The sequence below is a fragment of the Stegostoma tigrinum genome, chromosome 5 (genome assembly GCF_030684315.1).
Source record: "Stegostoma tigrinum isolate sSteTig4 chromosome 5, sSteTig4.hap1, whole genome shotgun sequence".
Lineage (NCBI taxonomy): Eukaryota > Metazoa > Chordata > Chondrichthyes > Orectolobiformes > Stegostomatidae > Stegostoma > Stegostoma tigrinum.
This window is the reverse complement of record NC_081358.1, coordinates 126,317,164-126,331,623: the sequence shown is the minus strand read 5'-3', so window position 1 is coordinate 126,331,623 and position 14,460 is coordinate 126,317,164. Positions and strand designations below refer to the sequence as shown.

The window sequence follows — 14,460 nt, the reverse complement described above, 5'->3', positions numbered from 1 at the left end:
TCCTTGACCTGTCCGTCTTCCCTGAACTGACCTATCCCCTCCCTACCTCCCCACCTACACTCTCCTCTCCATCTTCGGTCCGCCTCCCCCTCTCTCCCTATTTATTCCAGAACCCTCACCCCATCCCCCTCTCTGATGAAGGGTCTAGGCCCGGAACGTCAGCTTTTGTGCTCCTGAGATGCTGCTGGGCCTGCTGTGTTCATCCAACCTCACATTTTATTATCTTGGATTCTCCAGCATCTGCAGTTCCCATTATCACTGTAAAATAAAATAAGTATGTGCTCACTCGGAGAAGCCAGGAGCAGGTAAGTGGTCAGAATGAGAACTGAAGTGGGTCGGCAGAGTGCCAATCCGCTCATTCAGCTCCGAGTGCACCGACGGAAGTTGTCAGTCGGTGAGGTTGTGACCTGTGACGCGTTGTGAATACGCTCTATCTGCTGACAGGGAGGGGGCGGGGCCGAGGCTGGCGCACGCGCACTATCTGCGGAAGTGGCTGTGCTGGTCCAGTTGTAGCAAAGCTTAGAACGGGGGGCCTGCGGACAGTGACCCAGTGGTGTCTGAGTGAGTGAATGAATGAATGGAGCAGAGTGAGGAAGAAAACCTCCAGAAACAAGTGAGTCGGTCACGTTTTGGGGCGGGAAAGTCAGCACAGCTTAAATCAAAATAAAGACTTGCATCTGTGAGGAGAGATGCTGTTCTCAGAGAGGCGCCTGAGCCTTAAAGCCACTTTCTGAAAAGGTGGTCAGTTTTACTTTCATTCACAGGGTGTCAACGTATAACCCACCCCTAATTGCTCAGAGACAGTTAGGAGTCAACCACATTGCTGTAGAGCTGGAGTCACATGTAGGCTAGACCAGGCCTGATGACAGGTTTCTCTGCTTAAAAGGCCAATAGTGAATCAAGTGGCATTTCTTTCTTCCAATAGTTTTATTAGACTTTTAAATCTGGATTTTTTATTGGATGCAACTATTTTTCTTCCTTTCTTCTTTGTTCTGCCTTTATATTCTATGTTTTGATTTATTTTTCTGTGTCTTAAGATGGCATTGGAGAGGGATGATCCTATGCAACACTTTTCACTCTATTTTGTAACAAAATGTACATAGCAGTTTCTTCTAAAAATTTATTTATTGTTATCTGTTATGGCAGGATTTAAACTTGGGGCCCCTGGATTAATAATCTGGCAAATAATACCAGTAGGCCATTGCCTCCCACTCCTCCCATTTATAAGGTATTATTAATTAAATAATATTTAATAATGTTATGCTATTAAAAGATAATCTTATAAATTGTCAATGCAAAGATATATAGATTCTTGATAAATGAGGGGGCAAGGTGATATAGAGGGTAGGAGAGAATATGGAAATCAGCCATGATCATATTCATAGGCAGAGCAAGCTCAAGGGGCTTTTTTTTCATTATTCATTCATGGCTTGTGCATTTAGCGCTTGTACTGAATTGTCCACAGGATAATTAAGAGTCAAACTTATTACTGGTACAGTATGACAATAGTGTATTTTTAATGGCAACTGACAATGGTTTTATTATTACAGTTGACACTATTGGACTAATTCTTAATATCAGTATTTTGAATTCAAATTGTGCCACCTGCCGTGGTGGAATTTGAGCCCCGTGCAAAGGACCTTAGCCTAGGTCTTGGGCCCACCCCCTCGCTGTCAGCAGATAGAACGTACTCACAACGTGCCATAGGCGGCATTACCATTACACCACTGCCTTCCTATCAATACTGACCTTCTCACAATGCAATGTTTGGAATATCAGTGAAGGCTTCTATGGTGTTCGTGAGGCTTGTACACATTCTGACTGAGAGGTATGACTGCTCTGCACTGAGTCACAGCTAACACTCTATGTGGTGCACACTGAATAAAAACTTCTCAGATCCATGAGACTGCTCATGAACATGGAAGCTGGCAGAGTGTTTGAATGGGGTGGGAGATTTTGAATAGGGAAAATGTGAAATCATGGAATATTTAGAATTTGCTGAGTTTTGTTGTTAAATCCCAAACTGACTAGATGCGTTTGACAAGGAAGCTGTATTCAGTGGCTAGATATTTGTGCCAGTTCATTGTTGGTTTTTTGGCACTCAGCCTTTGCCAGTTCATTTATTAGCAGCAAATTAATTTCACATTAGATGTGGCACAGAACATTAAGTCAGGTAATTAAGATTATATGTACACTTTTAATAGCATGGTGATTATAACCAAAAGGCATCTGGATAGGTATATGAATAGGGAGGGTTTAGAGGGATATGGTCCAAATGCTGGCAAATGGGACTGGTTCAGTTTAGGATAACTGGTTGACATGGGCATGTTGAACTGAAAAGTCTGTTTCTGCGCTGTATGACTGCACATCAGAGGATCAAGTAACTTCTGGTGCCAAAAAAGTTGGAGACTCATTCTTGCAGCTAGTAAATTATCAGAGGTTTTAAAAAGATTAATCATACATTAATTTTTTGCTTTACGCTTCTCTGTTTTTCTTTATCCAGACTTTCCCTTTTTTTTCCCATTGCTTAATTTTATTTAACTCTGTTTAAGGAAGGTAGTGGTGACATAGATAACGCAGCATGGAGCTGGAGGAGCACAGCAGGCCCGGAGCATCAGGAAAGTTGACTATCTCTTAGTGGTGACATAGTTGTAATGTCACTGGGTGATAATTTCAGATCTGGTTTATCTTGATCACAGAATCCCTACAGTGTGGAAACAGGCTCTTTGACCCAACAAGTCCACACTGACCTTCAGACATCCCACCCAGACCCATCCCTCTTTAACCCACCTGATCTACACATCCCTGAACACTACGGGCAATTTGGCATGGCCAGTTCACCTAACCTGCACACTTTTTTGACTGTGGGAGGGAACCGGAGCACCCGGAGGAAACCCACGCAGACACGGGGAGAATGTGCAAACTCCGCACAGACAGTTACCCGAGGCTGGAATCGAACCCAGGTCCCTGGCGTTGTGAGGCCGCAGTGCTAACCACCGAGCCACTGTGCCTCTAGGGTTGTGTTTTGAATCTCACCGTGACAAATGGTGAAATTTGAATTAAATAAAAAGCTAATCTAATAATGTAACCACTGCCAATTGTTGCAAAAGTCTGTCTGGTTCATTAGTGTCTTTTCTTTTCGGGAAGAAAACGGCCATCATGACCAGCCTGGACTACATGTGACTCCAGACTCATACAATGAAGATGCGTCTTAATTGCTGTCTGAAATGGCTGAGGAGGCCACTCAGCTCAAGGGGCAACTAGGCGTAGGCAACAAAAATAGGTATTGCCAGTGACTGTCATATACCATACATGAATTTTTAAAAATCCTGATTACTTTCTGGGTCATTCTTCTCTGGTTCAGGAACTAGACTGAGAGTCCTGTTATTCCATGGACCATGGTTGTTCACTTCACTGTTGTGAGCTCATATGCCCAGCAACATAACAGTAAGTTGGGATCCTAAAATGTGTATGAGCCTAACTCTCGCCAAAGTTGGGGCAATATGAAAAATAAATGCTTTCATGGAATATGGCCACACTGGCTGGGCCAATGTTTGTTTCCTGTCTGTTACTGCTCTTGAACTGTGAGGTTTTCTAGAGCAATGTCAGAGGGCAGTTAAGAGTCAACCACATTGCCATGGGTCTGGATTCATATGTGGACCTTAGTGAACCAAATGGGCATTTTTTAATCCCCGCAATAATCATGCCAGCTGCAGTGATGGGATTTGAGCTCACATTCTGACAAACCGGTTACGTTGCCTTTTATTTTCATTCATTCACAGGACACAGGCGTCAATGTCTTGGTCAGTGTTTAATGCCTGTCCCTAATTACCCCTTGAGAAGGTGGGGATGAGCTGCCTTCTGGAACCACTGCAGTCCATGTGCTGTAGGTGGGTCCACAATGCCCTTAGGGAGGGAATTCCTGGACTTTGACCCAGTGACACTGAAGGAATATCTATGCGTCTGAGACTGAATAAAGCAGATTGATATTGATAGAAAAGTTGATTTAAAAAGAACTTTAGCCTATTCAGTTCACTGTTTAGCTTGCAAACTGCAGTGCAGAAAATGTTTGAATGACTTGGCGGATATTCGGAATACATTTCTTTTCTCCGTCAGATCGATGAGATTGAAGCGCTGTCATCCATCTATGAAGATGAGTGGTGTGTCATTGACGAGGCTGTCAGGATATTTTGTATTCGAGTTGTGGATGAATTAGAACATCCCAAATGGACTATTTGTTTACAGGTACAGAAAGTGTTCAAATTACTGCCATCTCTACTCCACACTTGCCATGCAGCAGCAAAACTGCATTTCAGGCCAGGCTTCTGTTACGTGCTGAGTTCACAGAATATATTTCGGGCTGAGATACACAGAATTTAGGCCTCTCCGAGAATCTTAGGAGTGGGCATGATAGTGATGTTAAAGCCTAAAAGTTAGCCATTATCACGCCAAATAATCTGCCCCAATTCCTTTATGGTTTTACTCCATTAATACTGACAACAGCTGGTAACAGCAGAGATTGTAACTATTCAGCCTCCATTGGGTGTATCTAAACACACGCCCAACCCCCGTGATCCCAATTGCATCCATCAAATTGCCTGTCAACCCAAATATAGTACAAATACATTAACTGGGGAGTTGTTTAAACACGTGAGGGAGAAAGGGATCAAAATTTATGGGAAATGGGGAATGATGGAACAAGGCTCTGTTGAAGCACAGACATTGATGTTGACCAGTTAGATCAAATGTTATGTTGTAGATTTCACGTGATTTGACGTAAAATCAATCTGTCTAATCGCTTTACATTCGTTGCTGTCTAGGTGATGCTTCCTCCTGAATACCCCTCATCTGCTCCACCTGTCTATCAGTTAAAGTAAGCAATAAGCTTCCTTTGTGTATTTATAACCTTGACTCTGTCTGAAATAGAGACGTGTTCCTGAAGCTTTCCATCTTGCAATCTGTAGGGCAAACAGGACGGTCTTGGGGAAAGTGCAATGACCATCCACCCGTTGTTTGGAATCAAATCGAAACACTAATGATGGTTATTGTTGTGAAGGCTTTATGCGTCCTAGTTTTAGGGACTCAAGTTTGGAGAATTGGGAATAGCTGGATTGTGTTTTGCTTTCCTTTAAATGCGTCAATGATGTCAGAATTGTTTTCAAAAAGGTAGTTCTCTGTAGTCACATGCCTTGTGAAAACTGCTTGTTTCCTGGAGCTCCCCTTGCCTGGATCTATGACTGCCTGGATCCACTTTCTGCTTCAGATATTTATTGGAGCAGTTGGGAAAATCCAGTTGAAAGAAAATAGCTTCCTGGATCAGCTCTGCTGTTTCTAGGGAGGAACCTTTTGCTGTCTGACCAATGTATGACGTAGGGCCCTGGTCTATCTGCTGTCACGTGACAAGCCGCCGAAAATGTTGTACTGGGGAATGACAATACATAATTTCAATCAGAAGAATACCTATGTGGTAAAAGTTCTGCTTTGCAGCCAGTTTTAATTAAAAATGGGCGGCACAGTGGCTCAGTGGTTAGCACTGCTGCCTCATAGCACCAGGGACCCGGGATCAATTCCACCCTCAGGTGTCATCTGCGTGGAGTTTGCACGTTCTCCCCGCATCTGCATGGGTTTCCTCCGGGGGCTCTGGTTTCCTCCCACAATCCAAAGGTGGATTGGCAGTGCTGAATTGTCCATAGTATCCAGGGATATTCAGGCTAGCTGGATTAGTCACGGTGAGTGCAGGTTTACAGGGATAGGCTAGGGGTGTTGGTCTGTATGGGATGCTGTTCAGAGGGTCAGGGTGGGCTTGATGGGTCAAATGACCTGTTTCCACACTGTAGCATACGATTCCAAGAACCAAATTGAACCTTCTACTGCAAAGTATTCATCAGGAAAAAAACACGTTTTCTGAGGGGGGATAAAATGATGATCTCGAGCAAGCTGAGGATCAGGCAATTATTGGGAGAGTTTGAGTAGATCTTAAGCTCACTTTCAGAACAAATGGTTTGAGGATGTGTCTGTGGTGCTCCAGCAAGCAGAGCTTTTCTGATTGGTTGGGAGACCGGAGGTGGAAATTTGAGCTCAGAAATAAGACCATTTGTCTTTCTAATTGATTGTTGTACTTAGAAAGAAATTAGCATTCGTTTTAACATTTTTGTTATATTGAATCAAATAAGCAATTGTGTTTTCTTTAGGGGCATTAAACGTTTTGATTTTTTGTTTGTTTTGATTTTAGTGCACCCTGGCTGAGAGGGCAAGAACGAACAGATCTTTCGAACAGCTTGGAGGAAATCTATCTGTGAGTTGGTCGGATAATTTCAAATTAAGTTCCTCTTGTCTACAAATAACCACGTTTGTGTATTGTAGGAATCAGTAACATAATTTGCATTTTTAAAAAATGTGCGCAGCATTCATTCTTCCCTAAAATGCAGATGTCACTGGCATGACCCTTTAAAATAAGTGGGTTGTTCTGACCATTTAAGAGTCAACCCCATTGCTATGGGCCTGGAGTCAAATGTAGGCCATACCATGTCATGACAGCAGATTTCTTTCTGTAAAGGATTTTACAACAGAGGTCACTGTTAAAATAACAAAGTGTGGGGCTGGAAGAACACAGCAGGTGAAGCAGCATCTTAGGAGCACAAAAGCTGACATTTCAGGCCTAGACCCTGCAACATCAGCTTTTGTGCACCTAAGATGCTGCTTGGCCTGCTGTGTTCATCCAGCTCCACACTTTGTTATCTCAGATTCTCCAGCATCTGCAGCTCCCATTATCACTGTTAAAATAGCTATTTTTAAATAAAGATCATATTTTGTGTTGTGCCATGGAGGGAATGGAACGCATGTCCTGAGAACATTAGACTTTCTCTCTTGAATGACTAGTCTGAAGGCGTTACCAGCACGCCACTGTCTCATCTCCTGCATTGTCCATAGCCCCTCATTCCCTGAGATGATCGACTTATTGAATTCTCTCGTATAATTTCAACGTTGGAACATTGACAAGCCTCTCGGGAAGAGAATTCCAAAGATTTACTACACCCTGTTTGAAGCAACTTTTTCTCAAAATAAACAGTGCCTCGCAGCCTGCCATGTTTCTCATTCCCCAGTTTTGTGGGTTAGGGGGTGGGGGGTGGGTGGTGGTAGTGGGAATGATCTGTAGGTGCTGGATGCTCACCCTGGGTTTAGAAAATTTCCAATTCTACACACACGACTCGAGATTGTGACCTAAATGTTTGAATCTTGATCCCGGAGATGGGTGGTGAGTTGCGGCTGAACTCAGGCCCTCACCCCGCAGGGAGAAGTTTGAGACAAAGTCATAGAAAGGGAGGGTGGTGGGGGCTGGTGTGGGTGCTGCTCAGCTCCTTAAAGGGGCATTCGTCAATGGCAAGGAAGCTTTATCACCTCTTTCTACCCCCCCACCACTCATCTCCAGACACCCTCATCCATGTCAAATCATGGCAAAGAATATGCCTGTGCACATTGCATTGGCCCCTTCTAGCCTCTATAGCAGCTCACTCAACTTCCCTTCCATGAACCCTCATAAACCCCATGTCAATACATGTCCTTTAATGTCCCTATGTTAAAGCAATGCCAACTCACACCAGCCCATTCTTCCCACTCATCATCCTTTTCCCTTACAACCTCAGTGGTAACTCACCTTGTACCTACATGGGCAGACCTTGGGAGTCATGATGAGAAGAATAAAATAAATTTCTAAGTGCCTACGGCAGATGCCACTACATTTAAAAACAGAATTCTCATTGATAACACTTAATATTCCCTTAAAGGATACAAATAGTTATTTGGTAGTACAAAACTTGTGTTTCTGAAAAAAGCATTTCTTTTGTCTTGCGCTCGTCAGGACAATTAGCAAGAATGCCAGTTTAAAGATAAAATCAGTATTTGCACAGTTTGAAAGGAGTGTGCGAACTGTGTGCATCATGAATGAGCTTAAGGCTATCACCTTATAGATCCTGAAAAGTCTACCTCCCATTACAATGGCTGGGTAAGGTTTTTTAGATTAGATTCCCTACAGTGTGGAAACAGGCCCTTCGGCCCAACAAGTCCATGCCGCCCCTTGTAGCATCCCCCCTATAACCCGTACACACCGCTGAACACTACGGGCAATTTAGCATGGCCACTCCCCCTAGTCAGGACATCTTTGGACTGTGGGAGGAAACCGGAGCACCCAGAGGAAACCCACGCAGACACGGGGAGAATGTGCAAACTCCACACCTGAGGCTGGAATCGAACCCGGGTACCTGATGCTGTGAGGCTGCAGTGCTAACCACTGAGCCACCGTGCTGTCCCAAGAAATAGGCTGCCCCGAGACTTGAACTCAGATCCCAGCGGTCAGAAACCCGCTCGCTCACCATTACGCCACGGCAACTAGAGCTATCTGAAAGGTATCTGAAAGGCTTGAGTACCATGTAACATTAGCTGTTTCGTGCTTCCACTTTATAGCAACGACAAAAGTGGTATTCACCACTGTTGGTGCTGCCGTCGAGCCAGAAAGACATTCTGCCCAATACACAATACACGAATTTCCATGTCAGCGTGATGCCCGGTATTTGGGATTTATGTCCCAAAGACTGTAACACGATAGTTATGTTTTTGTTGTACCTTGCGCTATAGGAAATTACTGTAGAAAATCGCGTTATAGGGAAATTGCTATACCTGTACAGCAGAGAGCTTTTGTTATCCAAACAGCACCCACTATTCTTCAATCGTGTTATAGGCAATTTGCATCAATAACACATGCATTATCGCAGAAATACCTGTACTCACCCCTGCAACACAGACAGTTTTTGCTGGATAATCCCGACTGAATTACACGGACAACTATTTTAGAGCCATTAGCCTGGCTTTTGGTGTGACATGCTGTGTGAACTGGAAGCTACATATGTTAATATACAGGACTTTTTTTTACTGATAGACAGAAAAGGTACACCCCCTGAGCCTATTTCAGTTACACAAAATAGGTGACAGTCATATTCACTGGTTCATTTCTCAGGGAAATATCTTGACCCATCAGAGTCAACATACCTGGTTTAAAATTTACATAATGCTTGGCGGTTAATTGTCAATTGTCATTAACTAGTACATTCCCTGTGGCACCATCTCTACAAATTGGAATCCACTGATCAGGAAGTCTTCTGTCATACAGTACTTTTTACATTTGTATTCTTGTGAAATATCCTGATCAAAAGCTTGGTCAAAATGTCTTTTTTTTTCCAGCAAATGCAATTCAAGTGCTTAATCCAACTGGAAGCACTTAATCAGTTCTGAAATTATGAAGTTATATTGTAGCCCCTTATCAAAAAGACACTAATTTCTTCTTGCCAGTTATGGCTCACAATCAAACTGTAACTTTACAAGTCCCCCACAGTGATAATGCTACGTTAGAGAAATAATTAGCATTCTAAGCAGCAAAAAAATAAATTGCAAACTCTGATGGACCAAATGGCCTCCTGTGCTGTATTGTTCTATGATTCTACAAAAGGCTTTCAGTTTAATAATAAGTCATACCTGGGATGGCTGAATGTGTTGATTTAATTAATGTATTTCAGACAGAACTTGGGAGAATGCATACTGTTCCTATGGGTGGGAAAAATTCGAGACTTTCTCCTCCTGAAATCCCAGTCAGCTGATGCAGGTAATCCCCGTATCCTGTTGAGTTTTTTTTTACTGATTACTGGGAACTGGTTTGAAGCAAATCTCTCCTTTTATAAGCAACATGAGTTATGACTATACAATGACAGGGCGTCATAATAATACAAACAAGTTAGGAATCGTGCTTGAGAAGATAAACATTCTGGATTTTACAGGAATTAACCTGCTTTTATCACTGGCAGGATAGACCATGTATGATTTATATATTCCAGTGTGCGCTCGTATCTTGAATGTTATAGGTATTGGGAAGATGGTACGCAGTGTTATTGCCACTGGGATAGTTATCCACATGCTTGGGCTACTCTCTGGAGACATGGGTTCAAATCCCACCGCAACCACTGATGGACCTTAAGTTTAGTTAATAAATTAGCAATGGTGACTATGAAGGCACTGTGGATTATTGTAAAAATCCATCTGTTTCACAAGTGTCCTTCAGGGAAGGAAATGTGCCATCCTTACCCGGTCTGACCTATATGTGACTCCAGTTCCAGAGCAATGTGGTCGACTCTCATAGATTCGTAGATTCATGCAGCATAGAAAAGGCCCTTCTGCCCATTGAGTCTGCACCAAAATAACTGCCACCAAAAGTGGACTAATCCCAATTTCCTGCACTGGCCCTATATCCTTGGATGTAATGATATTTGAAGTGCTCATCCAAATATTTTTTAAAGGTTGCAGGATTTCCAGTCTCCAGTATCTCCCTAGGTAGTGCATTCCAAACACCCACCACCCGCTCTGTGAAAAAGTTTTCTCCCGAATCCCCTTCAAAGCTTCTGGCCCTTACCCTAAACAGTGACCGCTCATGATTGACCCCTCATCTAAGGGGAACAGCTGCCCTCTCTTCACCAGCCCATACCCTTAATAATCTTATACACCTCAATCATGCCCGTTAGGGAAGGAAATCTGCCTGTCCTCACTTGGTCTGATTCACATGTAAGCAATGCCAGCAATGTAGTCGACGTCATAGATTCATTGAGTGCAGACAAGGCCCTTCAGCCCATCTAGTCTGCACCAACATAACTGCTGTTGCCACCATAAGCACATACACACCCATCACCTCTCAGCGACCCTCAGCAACAACTGAGCGAATCACTAAATTCAGGGGGCACTTGTGGGTGGGCAACAAATGCTGGTCTTGCCAGCAACACACGTCCTGTGGAAGAAGTTTTTAAAATTAAGGCGTAAATAAATGTGATAATGATATGCATATGTATATGTTTGTGTACATGCAAGCATATCCCATTTAGAATACTGTGTCCAATTTTGGACCCCACACCTCAGGAAGGACATACTGGCCCTGGAGCGTGTCCAGCGGAGATTCACACGGATGATCCCTGGAATGATAGGTTTAACGTACGATGAACGGCTGAGTATCCTGGGATTGTACTCATTAGAGTTTAGAAGGTTGAAGGGAGATCTAATAGAAACTTAAAAGATAATGTATGGTTTAGAAGGGGTGGATGCTGAGAAGTTGTTTCCGTTGGGCAGGGAGACTAGGACCCGTGGGCACAGCCTTTGAATTAGAGGGGGCAAATTTAAAATGGAAATGAGATGACATTTCTTCAGCCAGAGAATGGTGGGCTTGTGGAATTCATTGCCACGGAGTGCAGTGGAGGCCGGGATGTTAAATGCCTTCAAGACAGAGATTGATAAATTCTTGATCTCACAAGGAATTAAGGGCTACGGGGAGAGAGCAGGGAAGTGGAGTTAAAATGCCCATCAACCATGATTAAATGGCGGAGTGGACTCGATGGGCTGAACGGCCTTACTTCCACTCCTATGTCTTATGGTCATATTCTGACTTTATAAATCACCCACTTAATAAGTAATTCAATGTGCAGAAACTATTTTGATAATCATGGAATGGTTACAGGCCAGAAGGAGGCCATTTGGCCCATTGTGTCCCTGCCCGCTCATCCCAAGTGTGTCCCACTCCCTGACCCGTCCCTGTCATCCTGTGACCTTTTCCCCTTCCGGTGTTTACTCAATTCCCTCTTGGAAACTTGGACCTGAATATGCCTCTGCCACATCAGACCTGGAGAACAGTTAGGCCAGACTTGAAACGTTAACTGTTTCTCTCCATAGATGCTGCCAGACCTGTTGAGTTTCTCCAGCACTTTGCATTTGTATCAGTAGGTGACTTTCTGCCCTGACAGAATGCCTTACCTTAGGAGCTCAGATGCCGAGAGCTGCAGCAATCTGAATTCTTATCCACTGGGAACTTATTCGCTTTGCAGGCAGAATGCAGGATCCTTTCTGAAAATCTGAGTTTTGAGAGAAGTCTAGGGATTCAAACTTTAGAATATTGTCTGGTGCTGAAGGAGAGTGTGAATATTCAAACTAAGACATCTGGGCTTGAAAGGAAAGGAACAATAACCTGGATTTTGTAAGCAGAACAGTACCTTTTTAAAGTGTAGACTTTATTTCATTATTTCTGACAGTTCCTGAAATACAGAAAACAACAGAAGAGGCTGAAGTGAATGATCAAGATGATTATTTAATTGTGTGTCAGCCGTCTCCTCGGAAAGATGCAGTGGCTGTAGACTTTCCTGAAAGCTCAGAAGGTAAGCTACAAAGAAACCTATTTTCTTACTGAATAAGTAGGACTATAAGAAAACACTTTCAGCAATGAGAATTTGCATTTATATAACACCTTTAACGGAACAAAATATCAGGGAGCTTCAGAGAAGTGAGAAGCAAACAGGTCTTCCCAAATTGTTTGGGAGTGCTTGTCGCCTCTCTCAACCTTTCTTCATTTAAAAAGGACAAAATTAACCTCTTAAAATCATAGTATCATCATTCTAAGGGAGAATGAGGCAACTGTGGCTGACAAGGGAAGTCAGGGACAGCATAAAAGCAAAAAGAGAAGCACACAAATGTGGTGAAGGTTAGTGGGAAGCCAGAGGATTGGGAAAACTTTTAAAAACCAGTAGAAAGCAGTGAAAAAAGCAATAAGGGGAGAAGATGAAATATGAAGGTAAGCTAGCTAATAATATAAAAAAAGATACAGTCATAAGAGATAATGGGAACTGCAGATGCTGGAGAATCCAAGATGTCAAAGTGTGATGCTGGATGAACACAGCAGGCCAAGCAGCATCTCAGGAGCACAAAAGCTGACGTTTCGGGCCTAGACTCTTCATCGTGCGTCTAGGCCTGAAACGTCAGCATACAGTCGTAAGAGTTTTTTTAAGATATCTAAAAGGTAAGAGAGAGACACAAGTGGACGTTGTACTGCTGGAGAAACAGGGAACAAAAAACTGTTGGAGGAATTGAATTGGTACTTCAGCTTTCACAGTGGAAGATACCAGCAGCTTACCAGCACTTCATGAGAGCCAGGGACTAGAGATTAGTGTGGTGGCCCTCACTAAGGAGAAGGTGCTTGGAAAGCTGAAGGGTCTGAAAGTGGATAAATCACGCAGACCAGAAGGACTGCAGACTTACAGCGATGTAACAGAAACAGACCCTTTGGTCTAACACGTCCATGCCAACCAGATGTCCTAAAATAATTGAGTCCCATTTGCCAACATTGGGCCCATATTCCTTCTGAACTCTTCCTGTGCACGTACCCATCCAGATGACTTTTAAATGTCATAATTGTACCAGCCTCCACTACTTCCTCTGACAGTTCACTCCATGCACGGACTACCATCTGCGTGAAAATATTACCTCTTAGGTCCCTTTTATATCTTTCCCCTCTCACCTTAAAAATATGCCCTCTAGTTTTGGACTTCCCCAACCCAGAGAAAATACTATGTCTATTTACCCTATCCATGCCCCTCATGATTTTATAAACCTCAATAAGGTCACCCCTCAGCCTCTGACACTCCACGGAAAATAGCCCCAGCCTATTCAGCCTCTCCCTGTAGCTCAAGCCTTCCAACCCTGGAAACGTCATTGTAAATCCCTTCTGAACTCTTTCAAGTTTCACAACATCTTTCCGATAGCAGGGAGACCAGAATTGAAGACAGTATTCCGAAAGTGGCCTAACCATAGAAACATAGAAGAAAGGGCCGAATGGCTTCCTCCTGCTCCACCGTTCTTCAGGATCATGGCTGATCATCCCGTTCAATAGCCTAATCTTGCTTTCTCCCCATAACCTTTGATCTCATTCACCCCAAATGCCATACCCAATCACCTCTTGAATACATTCAATGTTTTGGCATCAACTACATCTTGTGATAATGAGTTCCATAGGCTCACCCCTCTTTGGGTGCAGAAATGTGTCCTCATCTCCATCCTAAATGGTCTACCCTGAATCCTCAGGCTGTGACCCCTGGTTCTGGACACACCCACCATCGGGAACGTCCTCCCCACATTTGCCCTGTCCAGTCCTGTTAGACTTTAATAAGTCTCAATGAGATCTGCCCTTATTTATCTGAACTCCAGCAAAACCAATTCTAACCTAGTCGATCTCTCCTCCTACGTCAGGCCTACCATCCCTGGAATCAGCCTGGTAAACGTTTGTTGCACGCTCTCGAGAGCAAGAGCATCTTTCCTCAGAAAAGGAGACCAAAACTGCACCCAATATTCTAGGGTGTAGTCTCATCCAAGCCCTGTATAATTGCAACAACACATCCCTGCTCCTGTACTTAACCTCTTGCAACATACTGTTTGCTGCCTACTAAACCTGCATGCTTACCTTCAGTGACTGGTGATTTAGCAATAATAGGTCACTGGACAAGGCATTTAGAGACCCAGGCTTGTAAATAAATGTCAAAAAGAAGTGTACCCAACACTGATCCTTGTGGCACGCAATGGTCACAGGTCTCCAGTTTGAAAAGCAGCGCTGAA

General features: G+C 43.5%; 1 protein-coding gene across 2 annotated transcripts in view; it reads left to right on the top strand.

Annotated features, from left to right (window-relative positions):
- The first annotated feature begins 475 nt into the window (after positions 1–475).
- impact (impact RWD domain protein) overlaps positions 476–14,460 on the top strand; it is a 30,599-nt gene continuing 16,614 nt past the window's right edge. The window contains exons 1-6 of one of the 2 annotated variants that reach the window (XM_048528494.1): positions 476–613; positions 4,117–4,245; positions 4,821–4,873; positions 6,233–6,295; positions 9,567–9,652; positions 12,111–12,233. In XM_048528494.1, coding sequence (XP_048384451.1) covers positions 578–613; positions 4,117–4,245; positions 4,821–4,873; positions 6,233–6,295; positions 9,567–9,652; positions 12,111–12,233 — 490 coding nt within the window. In that variant the 5' untranslated portion in view covers positions 476–577. The remainder of the gene's footprint in view (positions 614–4,116; positions 4,246–4,820; positions 4,874–6,232; positions 6,296–9,566; positions 9,653–12,110; positions 12,234–14,460) is intronic. The other variant, XM_059646271.1, reaches the window with a different exon arrangement.